Genomic DNA, 16,007 nt, shown 5'->3' with positions numbered 1-16,007 from the left:
AATGCTTGTTCCGGTTGTCTGCAACGGTACCAAAACCTGTCGATACGGGCTCAACCGTCGCCAGGGCTGGGACTGGCCGAGGCCCCAGGTGCCGCTACTTTTCATCATGTACATACGCGCTCGTCCGTCCATCCAATAGTTACCACTGTCCTGGCGCCGGCTTTTCAGCCAGCCGCTGCTTATCAGGAACCCAGGCCAAGCAGTAAAGACAATTTGGTGGGGCCAGCCTCGATAATTTGCCCCTCCTCCGTCATCGCAAGTCTACCCTGGTCTGCTGTGGCTTTTCAGTCCCGCTTTTCGCAATGTGACCTCTATGCTTGATGCAGTTAACAGCATATACTGGCTGGGGCTGCACTAGCTCCCGTTCCGGATATTTTCATAAAGCGCACTGGGTGGGCCCCGAGTAGCCTCCGTCCAACGTCACACAGCTCTCCGTTAGTCGATATCAGTCATCACAAATGTGTGACATCCTGCAATCTGCAATGTTCCAAACCGACATTGGGTATACATATGCACCAATGTGATTCGGAAGACGCGGCACATTGTAGCATTTTTTCAACTCTAATTGGAGAGACAACGAAAAGAGAGATATGACACGAGTAGGGGGACGCCTTTGCTAGATGACGCAGAGTGCCCTGTATGATAAAGTCCCATGATCTCTTGAGCTGCCCAATGGCTCGCGGAGACTCGCTTACCTACCTAGGTACTTTAGTAAGTAAGAAAATTGTATGGCAGAAGAGGCCCCGCTAGCCATTGGGTAGCTAAAGAGATAGCTACAAAAAGGGATTACGAGTGCATTGTCTAATTTCAGCGTGGTTTGCAGCCTCGTATGGATGCCAGCTTGTATCCTGCTGGTTCTTGCGAAGAGCCCAGATCTCGACTACAGTCCACACCCGTGAGTTCCATTCATCTCGCTCATGATGCTGGGTTTATTCCATTAGACGAAAGTAGGGAATGCCTTGAATCGATTGCACTCGATGGCACCGCGATTCTCGGCCAATTGTGACCTAAATATTGTCCGACATGCTCTGGTGGTGCGTAAACGCAGATTAGAATCCTGTCACATCACATGTACCGACCGACCGACCGACCGACCGGCCGACAATGGTGTAACACTATTTACCCCGATGGCGAGGTTGAAAATTTCCAGAGAAATGAATATTGTTTCAAAACTAAAAGGAAGAACTCAATGTGACCTTGGTGCTGCTGGTGCATAGCGACGCAGCACTTCCTATTTGTCCGGATACAGGTGGTTTATTCGCCAAGCATCTACGAGCATCCTGCATTCAAAAATAGACGCAGTCAGCCCATGCAGCAAATGTACTCTGGTTCGGGTCGAGGCTCTTCGAACTACGCACCGAAACCCAGCATGTCACCAGCAAGCACCTCACTAGGGTGGCGGCTCCCTCTACCCTTGCCGAACCTATATTGTAGATGAGTGTACAGGCGTTGTCTCTTGTTGTACAGCAGCTTCGATATTGAATACGCTGGGCTTGCATCTAGCCTTCTTTGGGGACGTTGACAGAAATTCGTCATTGGTCATTCCCAATTTTGTCTCGCCATAATCCTGTTTTCATGTTCAGGGAGAATGCAAATGCCCACCTACATGATGCCCGGTAGCTAGTATCCGGACACTCTCTTGGACGTTGCATGGACGTGTCGCCACCGTCTTTGCTCCCTAAACTATTCGTATTCGTAGAAGAGACTTGGGACACGGCACGGAAGGGTCCCCCAGCAAAGGTTGTCAAAGGTAGTTGAACGCCTATATCGAGCTCCGTAAAGCCGTGGCAAATGCTGATGTTCACCCGCATGCTTAGACTCGGCGTTCACGCTTCTCCGCTAGCCTCGTACTCCGTACTAGATGAAGAATTGTCCATGCCTGTGACCAGAAAAGAAAAGAAATGACAGATGGCAGAGAAGCAACCACACCTTCGAATAGATCCACAATATTACTAGGCAAACTAGCACACCGAATGCGCCTCGCTACTATTCCGCAGCCTCTCAATGTCACGCTATTCCCAGATTTCTCAAAATTGTCTTATACTCGTCCGCCTCGGCTTCCATCTGCTCCTGGGTCCTGGGGCTACGATCCGCGTCCTCGATTCTCGGCATTCGGCCCGCGGGCGCGGGGCGACGCTCTCGATCCCACATGGCACCACCGATATTCCCATCCTCAGTAGACATCTTGACGTAAATGGCATCCGGGCTGTCGCCCACGTCCCCCTTCCTACGGGGAATCACATGGACGTGTAAATGGGGGACAGTCTGGCCGGAGTCGGGCCCATCTTGCACAGCGACGGTGAAGCTCCCCGAGAGCAGGTTTCCAGGTTCCGGCAGATATTTCTGCGCCAGCATTCGCTGCGTGAGCTGGACGGTGCCGAAGAGATCTGCCGTTTCGGTTGGAGACAGGTCTGTAAGGCGTAGGTGCGATTTTAGGGGACACACGAGGATGTGGCCTGGGATGAGGGGCTTGAGATTGACGAGGGCATACGAATGGGGTGTTGTGAGGAACACCTTGTCATCGGACGGTCAGGGATCCCTTTGTAAGAGTATAGTTCTGGGGTTTTCACAGCGAGTGATGTGGCGCGCACCTGTTTTGTGACCTCGAAAGGCCCGAAGTGTATTGACATGCCTTCTGTCTTTGTCGACGTCATGATGGGTCTGTGGAGAGACCGCGATGGGAAATATCTGCCGAGGCCGAACGCAGACCGAAGCATTCTATGGCAGGAGTTGAAGAATGCTTAGGCTGGTCTGGATTCAGACGGGAAACACCAGACGGTATAGACAAAAAAGAGGCGTTTGAGAGGCGCCGGGGGGACACGCTGTGATAGGAGCAGTCTGGAGTGCAATGGTTACGTTGAGCCCCATTCGCCAGTCTGAGGCTGCATGTGCGTCGGCTGGTAACCGTCAACCACTAGACTACGGAGTACTCCATTATTGTAGAGATGCCCCACTTGCCGCTGCTCGCCAGTTGGCATTCACCATTGAACGGAGTACGTCCATCTTTCAATGTTGTCGATTATTCCCCTGGCCCAGACCCAGATCTTACTAGGTACAAGTAGGTACATATGTAGTTATCTCCAGATTGTTTTTGGTCTTTACTTACAGCCAACCAGCAAAGCATCACAAAGCTAACGGCCAAAGAGTCTAGTTCTCACCGTGGTCGTTGGAAAAATCTCCAGTTACCCGTCAGCGACTAAGTGGGCAAGCCGCTTAAATGTCTGTACTCCAGTGCCCCAAGCTGGTCGCCGCGCGTCAAGTTGTTTGCCAAGCTAGTCTTGAGCAGCCCAATAACGATAGAGCGAATTGTTCGAGGGCCGGGAGGCAAAAGAGGTGAGTTTAAGCGTGTATTAGTGTATCAAGTATATACATCATGTGCACAGTGAGGTGCAACCGAATGGGCCGATGCTCACCCTGTAATGCATCTCCGCAAGAATTCGTGACTGATACCTAGACTGCAACTCTCCATATTATCGTCATGTGTCATTTTGAGGCTTCCGAGGCCAAGGCTCGTATTATTGGCTAATATCGAGAGTTAAGTGTGTGCCCTCTGGCGAATTATGTACAATCTACATTCAAGCTCCACAACTGTAGCGGTATATATATGAAGATCTATGAGTTGGTAGAAGCACGAGTAGAAAAGGGTATAAGGTATGCCGCATCTTGAAACATCAGTACCGAATTTCATCCTCATCGCAAGGAAAACCAGTACCAGCAGGGCCAACTGCTTGTGGTGCAGATCCATTGAGCGGCTCACGCTCCTCCTCTTCTTCATGGTCTTCCTGCCAATGAACTATGGTTCAAAGTTAGTGGCGGAACGTCTTAGCATCTCGACATCACCTCAACTTACCAAACGGCGTGATTATAAAGCTGCAGAGCAAAGCAAACGAGAATAGACCAGCAAGAGCGACGAAAATAGCCTGTGGATAGCTACCGACCGTCGCAGCGTATAGACCGTTGAACGTCACTGGCCCAACGACTCTGACCAGAGCTTGGAGCATGCCGATTGCACCAAGAACTCTGCCAACCTTGTCATGAGGAATGTGCTTCGTAACAACAGATTGACTAGTTGCACTTCCAAGTCCGCCGAACGCAGTCATAAGGGCAGAGGCGACAAAAGGCACGGGGGCCCTGGCAAAGGTGTACCCGATATACCCCAAAATGTCCGAAAGTAAGGCAATGCGGAGAATCCATATGTCCAAATGGTCGGCCCCGCTGTTCTTATCCACAGGAGTGATGCCAGATTCCCGTCTTCTCTTGGCAGCAGGGCGGATTCGAAAGAAGTAGTTGATGAGCGGGAAGATGCCCATCAGAACAATAACCCGGAAGAAGGAAGCGGCGGCGACGAAGCGCGAGGTTTCGGGAGTCTGCCAGCCAAACACATACTCAGCGTAAAGTATTATCACCTGACCGGCGGCCATGGCGGTTCCCATAATGATCATATCGCAAGTGGCCAAGGCTACGAGGTTGAGGCGAAGTCTTGTCGAGGTTCCTCGACCCCGGGGCCACAGAACAGAGAGAGACGAGAAAGGGTTTCTCTCCTGCACCGACGAAAACCAAGATGTCCGTCGTGCTCTGCGTTCCCCCTCTTCCTTGCGATGCTTCTCGCGAGCGGCCAGCTGCTTCTTTTTAGACAACGAGTCAGGGATGACAAATGCGACAAACACGATGAAAAAGGAGTGAGCCGCGAGGCAGACGTAGAATATTGAGACCAAGCTTCCTGTCAACCTGACGATTTCTCCGCCCAAGAGCTGACCCACGGCCAAGCCTGTGAAGAGACAGGCATGAATATAGCCAATGGCCACAGCACGTCTGGATGGCGGTGTGCAGTCGCTAGCATATGATTGAGTCAGAATGTTTCCAGCCGTGAAGGAACCGGTCATCCCATCGAAGATGGATCCAAGGATCAACCAACGATAATCAACAGTCTCGGGAAATTTGGCGGCGAGAATGGTTATGATTTCGCCTAGCAACCCACCACAGGATGCCAGAGCAAGTAATCGCCGACGACCATATCTATCGGATAAGTGTCCAAGCCGAGGGGCAGCGTAGGCGCTAAGCAAACCAGTGCAAAAGTTCATGACCAGCATGAAGGTCGCGACGCGCTTCTGAACCTCTGGATTTCTGCATTGAGGGTTGTCGGCACCGATGGTGATGGGATTGACTCGTAGATCCGGATGCAGATGGCTTTGGCTTGCAAAATAATGCTGACATACCAAGCCGAGAATCCTATATGAATTATGAGCAATCATGTTAACCAACATCACGACGCGCAAGACGGGCTCTTGCGCAAACATGTGCGGGTTGAAGAGGTGCCTTACAAATTCAACTTTGGTACAATGACACTTCCAAAAGCAAGGGTAAAGACTGAATACGGCGCCAGCAACCAAAATACCTAGACCCGTCTGGTTAAAGAGATCATTTACCTAGGTTTGTAGTTGGAGCACTCACCGACGGCCTTCGCCACCAAGGCAACCCTTCAAAGTCAGCCAGACCGTCCCAGCCCCCATTGGTACTTTTGACACCGCCTGCAGTGACAATATTGTCGTTCTCTTCGACGCCCGTAGCCAGAAGATGGGTTGTTTCGGTGGGGTCTGCTGTGATCAAATCCGAATCATCTTCAAGTTCACCCTGCGCCTTTGAGCCGTCGCGAAGTGCCACCATGTTGGAAATGTAAAGTCGAGAGGCGCACCAAGCACACCAAATACCCGTGAAAGCTAGTCGATTATGGATATTTGTAGGCCAAGGATGCAATCGAAATTCAGCTACGGACAACCACCAGACTAATCAGGCAGGTTTGTGTCTCGGTAGCGTGGAGTGGTAATAGATGGATTTGTGTCCGCAAGCCCATGTCGCAGGACCGCTGGCGATGAGTTCTGTGAAAAGCAAGAGGTCGAGGGCACATGGATTGTTAATAACCAGGAAAGATGAGAAGAAACAAAGGATCCGGGGGTTGGGATGTCTGAGCTTGATATGCAGTGGGCGGTGGACTGGAGACAGACGGGAGGGACCCAGGCATTCATTCAATGGATATCACCTGGAATGAATGGTCTGGCGATGAAACCAGGCGGGACAGTGACCACCGGTTAGTGGGGAGTCGGCGGGCAGTTACGCGTCAATAAGTATCTTCTTGGCCAGGATATTGTCTGGGGTATTCGTTCTATGCATTGATTGTGCCCTCCCGTCGGCACGGGAGGCGGACTAAAACGTCCAAGCACGGTCCAGGGGCCCACGCGACACCATTGATTACGGATAATTGATGAAAGCAAGCAGGAGTCGGCATTCGTTACTCCGTGGGCAGTTTCAGGGCCCCGTTGCGCGAAGCACCAGCGCAATGCTCTGCTTGCCCTTGGTGCGAATGATGACAGAGCAGGGCATTGAACATTCCAAGTGTGCCTGGCTTATGCAATGCGGATGGGAGCGCGACACCCAACCAACGGCAAGCATACATGATGGATGGTTTCATGCAAGGTTTGAGCCAGATTGCTGCCCACCAAGACACAATTGTCTATCGCACCACCGCAAGTGTTAACGGTCCATGTCTGGTGCTGGCGGAGCCGGGATTGGGTATGCTGGGCCGACGAGGCGTTCCGAGGCGTTTTTAGGATGGAGCCAAACTCCGCGCTTGCAGAGCCCGGGAACCGTTAATAATCAACGTTCTGATATACTATGACTTCGGGGTTGGGACGCACGATAACAAATGGGTTCGACAAAGTCCGCAGGGCTTCAGTAGTGTCGGGGCGGCGGGTACCCTACCCCAGCTGTCCAGATCGAGGGTTGCATGGATTGCGGGAGGCTCGATGGAAGTGAGCTGGCGTAAATGCAGATGACGTGGGCATGACTGAACAATGCATCAATGCGTTCTAGCTGTAGAATTCATGCAGCAAGGTTGTGGTGTCGTGCTGTCGTGATCAATGATGCGTGCTGTGGCATCATCGGCATTGAATGCTGGTGCAAGACCGCTCATGCTCTACGTTGCGCGCGGTTTGCTGGAGCCTCGGGGAACTGGACTGGACTGAAGGGTTTTCCACTATTGGCGTTAAAGCTCAACTGGCTGGCATTGACAGTCAAATATCAATTCATGTCAACTACTGTGATAACTTGGTGACTAAAGATGGATAATGGTACGGAGTAACGACCTGGGCACTTACGTCCCTCTGTGAGCAAGGGCCCGCCAACCAATCAGCGCCTGGTCATGCATGACTCAGCAACTCGGAGCGACTAGTATCGGCCTCCAACATTTTCCAAAGCTCAAATCGCATGACCAGGCCAGGTCTGCAGGAGCGCAGTGCATTCGTCGTCACCCATCGCCGCCGCACCGCATCCCGCGCTTGTTCATCATGCCGGTCGTCAAGGGAGGTGTTTGGACAAATATTGAGGATGAGATCCTCAAGGCCTCCGTCTCCAAGTATGGCCTGAACCAATGGGCACGCGTGTCGTCTCTGTTGGCGCGCAAGACGCCCAAGCAGTGCAAGGCACGATGGAACGAATGGCTGGACCCCAGCATCAAGAAGATAGAATGGAGCAAGGACGAGGACGAAAAGCTGTTGCACCTCGCCAAGATCATGCCCACGCAATGGCGGACGATAGCTCCCATTGTCGGCCGCACAGCTAACCAGTGTCTCGAACGATACCAAAAGCTGCTCGACGAGGCCGAAGCGCGCGAGTCGTCCAGCCTGGGACTGATGGGTCCTGATGGCGGCGAGACGCAAGCACCCAGCGCGGACGATGTCAGAAGATTGCGCCCTGGCGAACTCGATCCCGATCCCGAATCCAAGCCTGCTCGACCTGATACCATCGACCTCGACGAAGATGAGAAGGAAATGCTGAGCGAGGCTCGAGCCCGTTTGGCCAATACGCAGGGAAAAAAGGCGAAAAGAAAGGCCAGAGAGCGCCAGCAAGAGGAGTCCCGTCGTTTGGCGACCTTGCAAAAACGCCGAGAGCTCAAGACGGCTGGTATCAACATCAAGGTCATCACTCGGAAAAAGGGTGAGATGGACTACAATGCCGACATTCCATTTGAGAAGAAGGAAGCACCCGGGTTTTACAATACGTCTGAGGAGAAAACACAAAACGAAGCACAACTCAGAGGGTTTGATCCCCAGAAGCTGAATCTGGCTACGAAACGAAAGGGCGATGATGATGATGACGATGATGGCGACCGTAAGAGGAGGAAAAATGAAAAGGAGGGGCTGTCTGAATCACAAAAGGCAGCCATAAAGGCTGGCCGAATGCAGAAGATTCGAGAGGCCGAGCAAAGCAGCAAGCGCCGACCTCTAAACCTACCTGCACCACAAGTTAGCGAGGGCGAACTGGAAGACATCATCAAGATGGGTAAGATGGGTGAGGCTGCGAATGCGGTGGCTAGAGAAAGCGATAATGATGCCACGAGAGGTTTTGTTAGTTCATATTCTACGCTTAACACCGGCGCGCCGATACGAACGCCCAAGGCTCCGGAACAAGAGGACCATATTGCGAATGAGATTCGAAATATCCGTGCCTTAAACGACACAAAGTCGGCCTTATTGGGGGGTGAGAATACTCCGTTATATGAGGGAGCAGGTTCAACTGGCTTCGAGGGTATTGCCCCCAGGAAACAAGTTATGGCGACGCCGAATCCTCTTGCAACTCCCTTACGATCCGGGGCAGGCGTCGGAGAAACGCCCAGCCGCCCTGGACAAACGCCGATGCGTACACCGCGTGATACCTTTTCACTGAACCAAGAAGACGGCATGCCTATGCCTTCGGCCACACCTCGTGATATCAAGATGCACGACCTCGCCATGCGAAATCAACTACGATCGGGCCTTGCATCGCTCCCCAAGCCCAAGGATACCGAATGGGAGTTTGAGATTCCTGATGAGGAACAGGAAACGGCGCGAGCAGACGACACAGTGGAAGAAGATGCTGCAGAACGGGACCGTAGGGAGCAGGCAATACGTGCCGCAGAGGAGGAACTGGAGCGGAGGCGAAGGACACAAGTCATGCAGAAAGACTTGCCACGACCGTCGATTGTCGACCTAACCATGTTGCTCAAGAAAGCCGACAGCATCCAAAATGCTGCAGAAGCAATGATTGCCAGAGAGACCGCACTGCTCATGGCCAATGACGCAGCTCAATATCCAGTGACGGATTCGCAAGTCAAAGGCATCTACAAGCCCATTGAGCGTTTTGATGATGACGCGCTTGCAGACGCTCGCCTCCTGATTCTGTCTGAGACAAAGCCCCGTCCCGACTTAGAGCAGATCCAAGATTTCTTCGAGAGCCGAGCAAAGAACTCGATGCTGCTAGGATTAGGGTGCTATAACGATGACGAAGAGGAGCAGGAGGCCGCTATGCGAGCTGCATTTGACGTAAGTTGCACCACCCCCTTTTATGGTGACAATGATTGGCTTCTTGAGGAAACTAACCTTTTTTTTTCCTTTTTTTCGCAGGCCGTTCAAGATTCGATCATGGCTTCAGCAGAGCAAGGAGCCAAGCTGGAGAAGAAGTTGGCTCTTCATCTCGGCGGATACCAAAAGCGACAAAAGATGCTCAAGGACAAGATCAGCGATGCTACGGACGCCTTGGAAAAGGCTAGGAACGCTCTTAGCGGGTTCAAAACATTAGCCATATCCGAGGATGTGGCCATCGACAGGCGATTGGAGGCACTGAGAGAAGAAGTCATGTATGTTACTAAGCGGGAGAGGGAGGCACAGGAGGAGTATAGGAAGGCGAGAGATGAATTGTCCGCCTTGAGGGAAGATGGGAGAAATGGATACCATTGAAAAGGGGTAACCAACAGGGGGGAATTTGATTGGTATCGGGAGCAATGCATATTATGTATTCAAAGTAAACTAGTTGGTATTGTAATTTTATATGCCCCATGAAGCAATATGCTGAGAAATAAATTTGCGCCCCTCGAAAAAAAAAAGCATTCTGTAACCCTCTCCTTCTATCCCGAGGTGACGCGATGTCCAAAAGCCACTTGTGTGCAACCAGCATCGACGCTTGACGTGGGTTATTCCCTTTGCCCCGTGACAAACTGGAACGCGAATGCTTAGTTGACCCTATTCTTCTTGACGTACTTCCTGGCAGGCAGCCTCTTCAACTTCATGGGCATGACAAACGCCACCGAGATGGCGGCCATGAAGATGCAAAACCCAAATGTCAACCTCAGCGACGACTCGTACGCCCTGATGACCTGCTCCCGATACGGCTCGTCAAGCTGCGCGACCGCCTCGACCGACGCCCTCACACGGCGAATCACGGCATCCTTCAGCTCGCCGCTCACATAGTCCTCGAGGTAAAAGACGAGCGCGTTCTGAAGCAGCAGACTGCTCACGGCTATGCCGAGCACCATGCCGAGACTGCGCCAGAGGATGAGCGTGCTCGACACGACTGCCTGTTCGGACTGCGGCGACGAGGCTAGGATGGCCATGAAGGTCCCTGGGAACTGGAAGCCGCCGCCAATGGACGACGGGAGCAGCGTGAGGAAGTAGGCGACGGGGGGGAGGCTGCGGCGCAGGGAGAAGAGGCAGATTGTGCCGACGAGGTAGCTGATTGCTCCGCAGACGAGGGGCCACTTGAGGCGGCGCGTCCATGTTATTGCGAAGCCGGTGAGGGCGCCGATGAAGGAGGACACGAGAGTGGGTGCAACGAGGCGGAGGCCAGAGTCAGTCGCGGACATGAGGAGGACGGCTTGGAAGTAGAGCGGACTTTTATTTTGGGCGTCGAGTTAGCGACGTGGCAACCTGTCTCTTGAATCAACTACAGGGAGGGATTTTTCTCGGGAATACTACGAAGCAGGTTAGATGCATCGGTTGGGGACGTACATGTTGAAGAAGATGGCGTTGGAGAGCAAGGCGGCGATGGCGTTGGAAAAGACGAGATTTGAGCGCGGAGACTCTCGAATGAGACGCAGCGGCATGATGGGCTTGGAGACGCGGGACTCGATCCATATAAATGCCGGGAAGCAGACGGCAAAGATGATGAGCGAGGCAATGACAAATGGATGAGACCCTGCAATTTGTCAGTTGTTGTCCTGTCCCATCTTGACTACACGCCTTCTGTTGTGCTCACTTACATGGCATCACGTTCCCGCCGAGATTCTGTACAACACATGGAGTCAGCCAAGGCCACAAACACAAGGCCGCAGGAATCAACAGCTTACCAGACCAAGTATGAGAAACGAAATGGCAACAGTTAGGAGCAGCGACCCCTTGCCATCAAACTCTCTGATGGCCTGCATCACCGTCTTCCTCTCCCCCATGATGCCCAAGTCAACCGGTATAGCCACGGCCGAGATGCACAGGCAGGTGACCAAGGGAGGGATCTGGATGCCGAACACCCATCTCCAGCCAAGTGCTTCTGCCATTGCGCCACCAAGAGCAGCTCCAAGGGCCGAGCCCACTCCATAGATGATATTCATGTAGGACTGGTAGGCCCCTCGGCGTCTACAAAGCGTCAGCAAATCAACCTGGCCAGCACACAAGCTCCAGGCAATACACACTCAATGGGAACCAAATCACTCGTGATTATACTCCCGACCGTCATGCTTCCTCCTGCGCCAAGGCCGCAGAATGCTCTCGCCGCTACGAAAGACTCGATGCTGTCCGCCAACGCACACCACAGCGTGGCCAGGCCAAAGACGCCCAAGGACCCCAGGAACAAGGGTTTTCTGCCCACGGCGTCAGACAAGCGTCCCAGCAGCGGCTGAAAAGCAGTAGATGTCAGTAGAAATGCCGTGGACAGCCAGGATGCGGAGTTGGCAGCGCCAAAGTACGACGTGATGACGGGATGGGACGAGGCCATGATGGTGCCGTCGAAGCACCCGATGAAGTGGACCGTGAGAATCTGCGAGAAGATGTACCAAAAGTGTGAGGGCGAAGTGCCGTTCAAGAAGAGGGCGGGTTCGGAATCAGTCAGACTGGAGCTCGTGGAAAGACCAGAGACGGAAGCGCGTGGACGGAGAAGCGGTGATCGTTCAGACGGCGCGGCTCCGTTTGGTACGCCCTCCTCTTCGTGGTCACGACTGCGGCCGGTACACGATTGATTTGATGTTACAGGCCGCAGCATGGCCAGATCTGCTGGCTCCGGCTCCAGAAGGGGACCAGAGGTCGGCAGAGAGCGGGAGAGCATGTCAATATCCGGTGCATCGTCGGTGGCATGGCTGTTGATGCTGCGATAATGGCCCGGCACGCGCACGGCGGCTGGACCGGCGGCGGCGGCGGCGTTTGTTGAAGCCTCCATTATCTTGGCATGAGAGCGCCGATCCAGTATTGATCTGGGCTTGGGGAAGCTTTTGTGCCGTTGGGCGATTCCTCGGATCGCCAGGATTGGCGGCGGTGAAGGAGAAGGCCGTCTTCGGCCGTCTTGGAGATGCCGAAGTGGATGCGGCCTTCAGATGCAATAACCTTTCAATGTTCCCCCCCTTCTTCTCGCTCTACCTCCGATTCCACCACATGAACAAACTACCAACCACCGGCCTCTGCCTACGCCCGCTTCCAAATTTGAAGCTTACTTTCATGTATGTACTCCGTGCGCCCTGCGATTCCCCGACCTCTTACAGCTCGTCCTACCGAGTAGTAAGGCCCGGATAATTCCTCCTGCTGCCCGCCGGGCGCATGTCTCACCCACCCCGGCCTGAGTCACCAATGGCAACTAAAGTGTATCTTGTGCAATAATGACTAGTCAAATATTATCTATGCAATTTTTTTTTTCATCGTCTCTGCTGTCTATCGTGTTTACTGGATCCGGTCCTTATATCTGTGCGGCTCTGGTTGGGCAATTCCTCGCTCGAGGCACTGTCTCGCGGCCGCATCCGGCCCGCACACTGAGCCAGGTCATCCAGTCATCCGGGTCCTACTAGAACTCCGTATCACGTGTGTACTTCTGGTCTTGATGAAGCTGTTCTGACCGAATAAGGTACAATTCCCAGGGGAGATGCGAACAAAGGCTCTCTCTTCACGTTTGTGACGCCTGACTCGAGAGGGCCGCCGCAACCAAGATTCCAGCACCTGTAATTCCGCCGTCGTGACATGGATTCATTGTCACTCTAAGAGGGAAGTTATTCCCACATCTCTTCTTGACAAGCTGGTCCACAAAGTGCTGGCAGTCCACCAAATAGTCCTGGAAGTGCACAATACAGCCTCCAGTATAGCCGACCCCCAACTCGCGAATCTCTGACGTTGGAATCGGAGATGCCCCATCAACAGGAATTTCTTCCCCGAGAGTGAGCAACGCGAGAATGGCCGCTGCTATAATCCCGGCCGCCCGCACTTCAATGGCCTTGGAAATACGATACAATGCCTCGGCATGATGCTCCGTCCAAACGAATTGGGAGCCCGACGGTTCTGGAAACTCGGTCTTCAGAGTTGATAACAGGGCGGTGGGCTGTAGCGGCTTGAAGTGACTCAAAAACGTCGTCGTCAGACTATCCGGTTCCAAGATTTTTGGTGGTAGCAAATCTCTCCCAACGTTCAGTCTGCTGGTCATGTAGTCGACCAGCATGATGCGTCCAAGCTCTCCAAGATATCGACCAGCCGTCATGTACTCCAGAGGTTGAAATCCCGGCTTCTCATTTTTCGCACTGAGCTCATCGTCCCAGCCACTAATCAACCCAAGATCGCGCATCGGCGGTGCCGTTCCGTTGATGCTCCATTCGGTATTCACCGCGATCTTCGCATCTTCTACCTTCTCGCCAGGCAGAACATTCACGTTTTTAGGCCGTTTGCTAGGGTGAAGAAGGCTGAGCTTAACAGGAATTGTAGCATTGCTCCCAGTTCCCAGTATCAGACCCATTGCGGCACGACGGTGGGCCAGTCTGTCATAATTGAAGATGAAGGATATTAGCGTGGAGACCGAGTCATTAGCAATGGCGGCAACATAAATGGGCGGCAGGTTGTCGCCTCTGTGCTTATCGTACGCGGCTTGAAGGCGTATTCCAAGGTCAACATGGGGAGGGAGGGCAAAGCCTTTGCCCATGGAGGAAATAATTGCTTTCTCTAGTGATGGTTGTTCGACCGGGAAACTAAATGTGATGCCAAGGGGGAGTGGTGTCTCGATGGAGAGGTTGAATGCTTTGCATCCTTCTTCAACGACCTCGGCAATACACTTTCCAATCCAAAGAAAGAGACTGTCAGCATTGTCGCTCTTTAGATGATTTGAAATTGGCCATGACTTCTCCAGCTGTCGGTGTAAGCGGCCCGTGGGCAATGTTGGGACAGCCTGGTCCTCGTCACTGCTGCTAGTTGCACCGTTTATCCCATTGATGCCATTGCTTGTCGTCATGGCGCAATGGCTTGCAGATATGGCAGATTCAACTGTCAGCAATTCTACAAAGCCAACTCTCAAATTGGTCCCCCCGCTGCGATGAGATTAGCTAGACAGAACGACGCCAATACTTCCAAATTATCATTTTTTTGGAGCTTCACATGCTTACATGTCGATAGCAAGGTGCCTGCATAACGGAAATTTGTTAGCTCGAGTATTAGGTGCTTGGTTGGAAGAAGTGCAGCATTGTTCAAATTGACATGTTGAAGTTGATTAGGTGAGGAGAAATGGTGCTCCTTCAAAGTATCCGTGGCATTTCAAGTGACAAGGAAAAGTTGAACAAGATTGGCAACTTACCGTCCGTGGCCATAGTCTTCCACAGGGCGTAAAATGGACTCGGAGATGGGGGTCGGCAAAAACTGATCCAAGGACTCTGCGGAGAGATGGGTAAAGTTTTGCAAAAATCGCTCCGATAGGACGTGGCATTTTTGGACGTCAATGCTCATGGGTTCCAGAAAGGCACCAAGGAGAGCCAATTGCTCCGGTGTCGAAGCCATGATAATAGCTGGTCAACCGATACAAGCGATTTGATTCGATTTGATATGTGATGACCAACAACGGCAGGTGCCACTCACGGCCATGAGTCCGTGACGGCGAAGCGGAAGGAGCACCTGAGCGAACGAGGCAGAGAGTGCGATGTCTCGTTCAAGGGAAGCAGTCGACCCTGACTTTCATGTTTGCCAACCCAGTCTCCGAGGTAGGATCTTTGATCGATGGAACCAACCTCCGTTGCGGCGTTACGGCACCACCAAACAAAGATCGAAGGCGCGCGATCGGATATTAATACCCTGTGCTCCTTGCTCGCTCCTCGAGTGCTCCCTGTTGAGATGGGGTGGTGACAAGGCCACGCCACAAAGTTGCACCCACACTAGAGAGAGAGCGCGACAGAGAGTGAGGGCGTGCGTGACAAAGGGAGGGTTAGAGCCTTGTACCGGCTCCATCAGGGCATTCATATTCAGCATCTGGATGCTGCCACACTGCCAGCGGGCGCCAAACAGCTCAACATGCCATTGAGTGGCCACTCCCTTCATACCAAAGTACTACCACCTACGACTCACCAAACTCAGCTTGCTTCGCAGATGAATGAGCCAAGACCCCTGTGACGATCCGCCAGCGATGCGGGGCTTGGAGAAACAAGCTGGAGCCAGCATTAATAACGAACCAGGAGTTCTGATGAACTGTTGGCTCAAGTCAAGCGTCCGGTTGATTCACCGACATCACGAAGAGGACCATTAGGGAGGGGCAACAAAGGGGCCTAAGGTTTTTGCAGATGCAACGTGGGACCAGCACGAAAGGGAAGCCTGGAAGAACCATGGATGATACCTGCTGCGACCCCCGCATTATGATAATATCTCCCCGTCTTGCTTTGTGCAGAAGTCAACCAGACTTGATTTGTTTGGGGGCATTCTTTCATTATCCGGATGCGAGTAGGAAAACACGCCGTTCATAGATTCTAACAACAGGAAAGAGGCCCGGAATACGTGGTGGTGTATATCCCGCTCACAACTGAATACTGCGCTCTCCCGAACATTAAGTCTAATCATGCAATTTTCTGTCCAATATGAAGCGTTTCGTGTTTGTCTCCCCGGCAGCCACGCTATTTCCTTCGTAGGTCAATCTCCGTACCTAGGAAGTTCAGCCAGTCCTAGGGCTAAGTACCTAGGTAAGTCATATGTATTCTATGTGCATGTTCC

General features: G+C 52.7%; 5 protein-coding genes across 5 annotated transcripts; 1 reads left to right on the top strand and 4 right to left on the bottom strand.

Annotated features, from left to right (window-relative positions):
- Window positions 1-2,007: 2,007 nt before the first annotated feature.
- Window positions 2,008-2,654, bottom strand: MAA_05053 (uncharacterized protein; the record flags this gene model as incomplete). The annotated part of the gene is made up of 2 exons (XM_007823051.1): window positions 2,008-2,411; window positions 2,492-2,654. The coding sequence occupies 2 exons, from the start codon at window positions 2,652-2,654 to the stop codon at window positions 2,008-2,010; spliced, it is 567 nt and encodes a 188-aa protein (XP_007821242.1).
- Window positions 2,655-3,671: 1,017 nt separating this feature from the next.
- Window positions 3,672-5,664, bottom strand: MAA_05054 (Major facilitator superfamily domain, general substrate transporter; the record flags this gene model as incomplete). The annotated part of the gene is made up of 4 exons (XM_007823052.2): window positions 3,672-3,793; window positions 3,851-5,229; window positions 5,322-5,395; window positions 5,452-5,664. The coding sequence occupies 4 exons, from the start codon at window positions 5,662-5,664 to the stop codon at window positions 3,672-3,674; spliced, it is 1,788 nt and encodes a 595-aa protein (XP_007821243.2).
- A 1,676-nt stretch (window positions 5,665-7,340) lies between these two features.
- Window positions 7,341-9,767, top strand: MAA_05055 (pre-mRNA splicing factor CEF1; the record flags this gene model as incomplete). Its single annotated transcript, XM_007823053.1, has 2 exons — window positions 7,341-9,353; window positions 9,435-9,767. 2 exons carry the CDS (start codon window positions 7,341-7,343, stop codon window positions 9,765-9,767), a joined length of 2,346 nt encoding a protein of 781 aa, XP_007821244.1.
- A 272-nt stretch (window positions 9,768-10,039) lies between these two features.
- MAA_05056 (major facilitator superfamily transporter) lies at window positions 10,040-12,231 on the bottom strand (the record flags this gene model as incomplete). Its single annotated transcript, XM_007823054.1, has 5 exons — window positions 10,040-10,697; window positions 10,815-11,001; window positions 11,066-11,090; window positions 11,153-11,435; window positions 11,492-12,231. 5 exons carry the CDS (start codon window positions 12,229-12,231, stop codon window positions 10,040-10,042), a joined length of 1,893 nt encoding a protein of 630 aa, XP_007821245.1.
- A 714-nt stretch (window positions 12,232-12,945) lies between these two features.
- Window positions 12,946-14,810, bottom strand: MAA_05057 (Hexokinase; the record flags this gene model as incomplete). Its single annotated transcript, XM_007823055.2, has 3 exons — window positions 12,946-14,347; window positions 14,423-14,440; window positions 14,611-14,810. The coding sequence occupies 3 exons, from the start codon at window positions 14,808-14,810 to the stop codon at window positions 12,946-12,948; spliced, it is 1,620 nt and encodes a 539-aa protein (XP_007821246.2).
- Between the last annotated feature and the right edge of the window lie 1,197 nt (window positions 14,811-16,007).

The sequence above is a fragment of the Metarhizium robertsii genome (assembly GCF_000187425.2).
Source record: "Metarhizium robertsii ARSEF 23 chromosome Unknown MAA_Scf_2, whole genome shotgun sequence".
In the NCBI taxonomy this organism is placed as follows: Eukaryota; Fungi; Ascomycota; class Sordariomycetes; order Hypocreales; family Clavicipitaceae; genus Metarhizium; species Metarhizium robertsii.
This window is presented reverse-complemented; position numbering and strand designations above follow the sequence as displayed.